Source organism: Oncorhynchus tshawytscha, linkage group LG04 (assembly GCF_018296145.1).
Source record: "Oncorhynchus tshawytscha isolate Ot180627B linkage group LG04, Otsh_v2.0, whole genome shotgun sequence".
NCBI classification, from domain to species: Eukaryota; Metazoa; Chordata; class Actinopteri; order Salmoniformes; family Salmonidae; genus Oncorhynchus; species Oncorhynchus tshawytscha.
In genome coordinates, this window is record NC_056432.1 from 31,741,081 (window position 1) to 31,747,489 (window position 6,409).

At 40.3% G+C, this 6,409-nt stretch overlaps 1 protein-coding gene across 1 annotated transcript; it reads right to left on the reverse strand.

Moving 5' to 3' along the window:
• Positions 1–40: 40 nt before the first annotated feature.
• LOC112248535 (chemokine-like receptor 1) lies at positions 41–4,750 on the reverse strand. The gene is made up of 2 exons (XM_024417657.2): positions 4,598–4,750; positions 41–1,189 (listed from the first exon to the last, which is right to left on the reverse strand). The coding sequence occupies exons 1-2, from the start codon at positions 4,652–4,654 to the stop codon at positions 200–202; spliced, it is 1,047 nt and encodes a 348-aa protein (XP_024273425.1). The 5' UTR covers positions 4,655–4,750; the 3' UTR covers positions 41–199.
• Positions 4,751–6,409: the final 1,659 nt, after the last annotated feature.

Sequence of the window (6,409 nt, forward strand, 5' to 3'; positions counted from 1 at the left end):
ATGTGTAATTCATTATACATACAGTGAGTTGTTAACAAGACAATTTTATAAAGTATTTATTACAATTCATAAAAAAATATTTTAGATTTTGCATGATATCACTATTTCTAACTACATTTCAAGCTGTTCATAAATTGCAAATGGTGTTTACAGTATGTTGTTTTCCCATTACTGCTTAAGGATATTATCCTCCTCATGGTTAGCGTGTCAGGGATGTCATCTCCTCATCCTCATCTCTGTTGTCCTCCACCCGAGGGGGTCCTCTCAGGCTCTGTTCCTTCTTCTCCTGCCATATGCAGATGATAGGAGAGATGCAGCTGTTTAAGACTGACAGGGCAGTGGCCGGGGGCAATGCGTATGTGAACAACCTGCTGCCTGTCCCCATTGTGACTTGCAGCACAGAGAGACTAATGACAGGAGTCCAGCATAGGAAATGGGCAATAGTCACAGGTCGAATAACCTGTGGCCTCAGCTGGTTGTTTCCCATGCTCATGCAGCAACAGCTGACACATCTCGCACCCAAAGGGAGCAGCATCCCGACAATGAAGCGACAGATCAACACTGCCATCATTCTCTCCCTTCCCTCTTTAGACATCTGGGAGCTTCCAGTATAGCCATAGTTGTCAATGCAGACATGTCCATCGGCAGTGTACTGAACCTCCCTGGACAGTAGAGAGGGGGTACTCAGTATGGCCCCAGTGAACCAGGACAGCAGGACCATGTTGGTGGACATGCGGTGTTCAAAGCATCCAGGGACACTCCAGCACACATTCCAGAAGGTGATCATCAGTGAGACAGAAAACATGTTCATAAACATCACGTAGGACCCCAGCTTGCAGACAACCTTCCCAAATGTCCAGGAGAAGTAGTTCCAGGCAGTGATCAGGTAAAGTGGGGCGGAGAGGCAGAAGACGAGGTGGGTGACAGCCAAGCCAAGGATTAACATCTGTTGACTCAGTTTCTTCTTGGACCTGCATTTTACAGTCCTGAAGATGACAGCAGAGTTGAGCAGCAGACCCAGCAGAATGTTGGCTGAGTACACTAACACATACATGTATCTAAAGCCAGCCTTCATGTGATACATCTCATAGATGACTGGGGACTGGGAAGGTATTACCACTGAATCATCGTAGTCATCATAGACTGATGTGTTGGATGAGGCATCCATGATTTCTGTTGTTTTTTTAGCCTAAATAAAAGGAATACAATGATTCAGTCAGAACAGGTTCTGTCTGTAATGACTGTATCTGCATGCTAACTAAAAGAACATGACATGCTATGTCCTTCCAGTTTTTCAGTAAATAATATTTAATAAAATAAAAACATGCATCTTGTACTGTAGGTAGGCCCATACTACAACTTGTTCAAGTTGTACTTGACCACTACAACTTTTTCTTAAGACTGGATGTAAATGCTGCAGCACATACAGTGCCTTCAAAAAGTATTCACACCCCTTGACTTTTTCCACATTTGCGACCCGTTTCAAGAAGCTAGGTGTATGAGCTAGACATATGTTGCATGTCACTACTTCACAGGAGAGGCATTTGAAGCATGAAAACATTAATATTTTCAAAATACGTTTTTTGGCTGAAATGCCTTCTGGAACATGTGAAATTTAATGTGCCTTAATAACAAATGTGTATGCCATCTGTAAATAAAAATACTATTGTTAAATGACGAGCCTAAATGGTTTAGCAATGGAAAAAGGCAGGAACCTTCCTGCTAGCCATGATTGGCTGAGATAATGGATGGGCTGGACACGCCGAGAGATTAGTTCGGATTGGTCTGCCATGTAGCGTACTTTTGTCTATAACATGAGCTGCTCAGTATGTGTAGATAATCCTTGCTACCGCGGCTTTTTAGAACGATATAACGTTTGCCATGGAGAACTGCAAAAGGGTTGCTACTACTCTCAACAATATTGCTGCCCTGAATTTAGCAGGGCAGCAATGCTATAGACAAAGATCAGTGTGAAAAACGACTTGACACAACACGGGCCAAACAAGTTGTCCAAACAAAAGGGAGTTAAAGGAGTTCCAGTCTGCCGTGAAGCATTCAGCCATGTATACAGGTAAGAGTCTAGGTACATTTTCAGATATTATACATTTTTAATTTAGTCAGAAAGTTGTTTCCATTGCAAATTAAAGTGTACTGTTAGCTAGCTAGCAAACATTAGCTTGCTGACTCGCTAGATAACCTTACGTGTATGATATGTGTAGTAATATTATTAATATCGCAGAAATCCATTTGCATTGCTAGTTATAGCCTAATGTTAGCTAGCTAGCTAACATTGAACCTAGTTGGTTAGCTTTAGCTACCTGCAGATGCATACTACAGCGTTTCAGGGATGGTGGCTAGCTATGACAGTCCGTTTGTATTGCTAGTAGTATGGGTTGGGATTATGATTCATTGTTTAACTAGCTAGCTACATGTTTAAACAAAAGTCCACTTTTCAGATGATTACATGACCCATCAAGTTAGCCAGGTGTCTCTGGGGGTGTTTATGGCCATCTATTGGGGGGGGACATTGTATTTTTGATATTGCTACTATGCAAATATGCCAGTAACCATTTGACTGTAGCGTTTACAACTTCTGTATCCTGTGCATGTGACAAATACACTTTGATTTGATATAGTGTGTGTTTACCAGAGACGGTAATGTGAAGAAAAACATGACCTGCACCAATGTCAGATCAGGAAACAGACCAAGGACTAAAGTTTATTTTTATCTGGAATTTTTCCTATTGTAGATTAATACTTTCACCCCTTTTAGTATTCTTTGGTTGTTTAAAATACACTACCTTACTCACTCTGCTTAGCACATGGCATCACATGTGAATCCTTAAAGAGATCAGTGGGGCTCAGGCTTAAGAGGTTGTGAACGATGCTAAATAGGTGTAGACAACAAAGAGCTCTCCAGTAGATGTGCCAAAAAATTAAAGAGCCACTTTCTCAACGTAGGTTTACCAGTTTATAAACTTTCAAAGCAGAATTACATTCCCATTGTTTTGCAGCTCTGAGTTTATACTTTTATCCAATGTAAAAAAAAAAACACCATTCCAAATTTTGCAACATAAGACTGAATCGAGGTGGTCGGGCACATCGGGCACATTTTGTTGTGTTACAGCCTGAATTTAAAATGGAATAAATGTAGATTTTGTGTCACCTACACACAATACCCCATTATGACAAAGTGGAATTACGTTTTATGGACATTTTTACAGATTAATTGCAAATGAAAAGCTGAAATATCTTGAGTCAATAAGTATTCAACCCCTTTGTTATGGCAAGCCTAAATAAGTTCAGGAGTATAAATGTGCTTAACAAGTCACATACTGTAATAAGTTGCATGGACTCACCCTGTGTGCAATAATAGTGTTTAACATTTAAAAAATGCATGACTACCTCGTATTTGTACCACAGTGGAGGCCGCTGAGGGGAAGACAGCTCATAATAATGGCTGGAACGGAGCTAATGGAATGGCATCAAACACATGGAAACCATGGAAACCATGTGTTTGATGTATTTGATACCATTCCACTTATTCCGCTCCAACCATTATCACAAGCCCATCCTCCCCAATTAAGGTGCCACCAATCTCCTGTGCTGGACCCCACACATACAATTATCTGTAAGGTCCCTCAGTTGAGCAGTGAATTTCAAACACATATTCAACCACAAAGACCAGGCAGGTTTTCCAGTGACTCGCAATAAAAGTCACCTAATGGTAGATGGGTAAAAAATAAAAAACAGACATTGAATATCCCTTTTAGCATGGTGAAGTTATTCATTACACTTTGGATGGTGCATCAATACACCCAGTCACTAGAAAGATACAGGTGTCCTTCCTAACTCAGTTGCCGGAGAGGAAACACACTGCTTAGGGATTTCACCATGAGGCCCATGGTGACTTTAAAACAGTTATAGAGTTTAATGGCTGTGATAGGAGAACATTGTTGTTGTTGATCCATCCTCAGAGTGAAAAGAAGGATGTCTGTAGAGAATCAAATTATTCCAAAACATGAATCCTGTTTGCAATAAGGCACTAAAGAAAAACTGCAAAAAATGTGGCAAAGAAATGAACTGAGTACCAAGGGGCTGAGTACTTCTCTAATCAATATATATTAGTGTTTTAGTTGTATATATTTTTTGGGACTAATGTTTGAATTTTTCTTCCACTTTGACATTACTATTATTTTGAGTATTTTGTGAAGATTGTTTTCCCCCCAAAATTACAATGAAATCCATTTAAAACCAACTTGTAACACAACAACATTTGAGAAAAGTCAAGGGGTGTGAATACTTTCTGAAGGCACTGTACATCAATTTAACTTCACCTACTAAATTCATAACCTAGAACCAAACAATGCGTTTAAGAAAATGTTATACTAACTAAAAAGCCATTCCATGAAACAAGTTGTTTGTAGCCTAAGAGTGGCAATAGCAATGGTCCTAATTTCTGGACGCAAACGGCTGACAGTTCAGACTGTGAGAAAGTTAGGAGTTAAAAGGAACACACCAGAAAATGGTTGCATTTTACAGGACATAGACAAACACATGCTGTTGGTGTAAAGATTCCCATGGAAGTTAACCTTACCTTATGAAAAAGATTTAGAATATTACGTTGAGAAAAAAAGCAGCTTCCAAATAGCATAGGAATGTGTTGTTATCATTGAGCTCCTTCAGGAATTTTGAACAAACATGAAGAGACTCGTCGACATTTCATGAATGAAAGAAGGACTAGTTAAGAACCCAGTAGCGAATGGGGACTGATCATCAAATCAAATCAAATCAAATTGTATTGGTCACATACACATGTTTAGCAGATGTTATTGCGAGTGTAGCGAAATGCTTGTGCTTCTAGTTCTGACAGTGCAGCAATATCTAACATGTTATCTAACAATTCCACAACTACCTAATACACACAAATCTAAGTAAATGAATGGAATAAGAATATATTTTGTTTTTCCATGTAAGTTGACTGAGAACACATTCTCATTTACAGCAACTACCTGGGGAATAGTTACAGGGGAGAGGGATGAATGAGCCAATTGTAAACTGGGGATAATTAGGTGACCGTGATGGTTTGAGGGCCAGATTGGGAATTTAGCCAGGACACCAGGGTTAACACCCCTACTCTTACAATAAGTGCCATGGGATCTTTAGTGACCACAGAGAGTCAGGACACCTGTTTAACATCCCATCTGAAAGACAGCACCCTACACAGGGCAGTGTCCCCAATCACCACCCTGGAGTATTGGGATCATTTTTAGACCAGAGGAAAGAGTGCCTCCTATTGGCCCTCCAACACCACTTCCTGCAGCATCTGGTCTCCAATCCAGGGACTAACCAGGACCAACCCTGCTTTGCTTCAGAAGCAAGGCAGCAGTGGTATGCAGGGTGGTATGCTGCTGGCAACATATAAAGATATGGATGAGCAATGACAGAGCGGCATAGGCAAGATGCAATAGATGGTATAAAATACAGTATATACATATGAGATAAGTAATGCAAGATATGTAAACCCCATTTATTAAAGTGGCCAATAATGTCAAGTCTATATGTAGGCAGCAGCCTCTCTGTGTTAGTGATGGCTGTTTAACAGTCTGATGGCCTTGAGATAAAAGCTGTTTTTCAGTCATTTGGTCCCAGCTTTGATGCACCTGTACTGAACTCGCCATCTGGATGGTAGCGGGGTGAACAGGCAGGGGCTCGGGTGGTTGTTGTCCTTGATGATCTTTTTGGCCTTCCTGTAACATCGGGTGTTGTCGGTGTCCTTGAGGACAGGTAGTTTGCCACCGGTGATGCGTTGTGCAGACCACACCACCCTCTGGAGAGCCTTGCGGTTGTGGGCGGAGCAGTTGCCATACCAGGCGTTGATACAGCACGACAGGATGCTCTCAATTGTGCATCTGTAAAAGTTTGAGAGGAATTTTGGTGACAAGCCACATTTCTTCAGCCTCCTGAGGTTGAAGAGGTGCTGTTTTCCTCATGAACAACTTCCAATAATGTTGGTCACAGTCCATGAATACAGTACCTTCAGAAAGTATTCAGAACCCTTGACTTTTTCCACATTTTGTTATGTTACAGCCTTATTCTAAAATTGATTAAATATATATATATATATATATATATATATATATATATATATATTTTTTTTTTTTTCTCATCAGTCTACACACAATACCCCATAATGTTGCCATTTAAAAAAAAAAAAAAAACTATTCAGACTCTTTGCTCTGAGACTCGAAATTGAGCTCAGGTTTATCCTGTTTCCATTGATCATCCTTGAGATGTTTCTACAAATGGATCGTAGTACACCTGTGGTAAAGTCAATTGATTTGACATTATTTGGAAAGGCATACACCTGTCTATATAAGGTCCCACAGTTGACAGTGCATGTCAAAGC

Coding starts and splice junctions, on each gene's coding strand:
- LOC112248535 (XM_024417657.2), bottom strand. CDS start 4,654: ATGCTATTTGGAAGCTGCTTTTTTTCTCAACGTAATATTCTAAATCTT. Junction 1,190..4,597: donor TTCTAAATCTTTTTCATAAG/GTAAGGTTAACT, acceptor CCTTTTATTTAG/GCTAAAAAAACAACAGAAAT.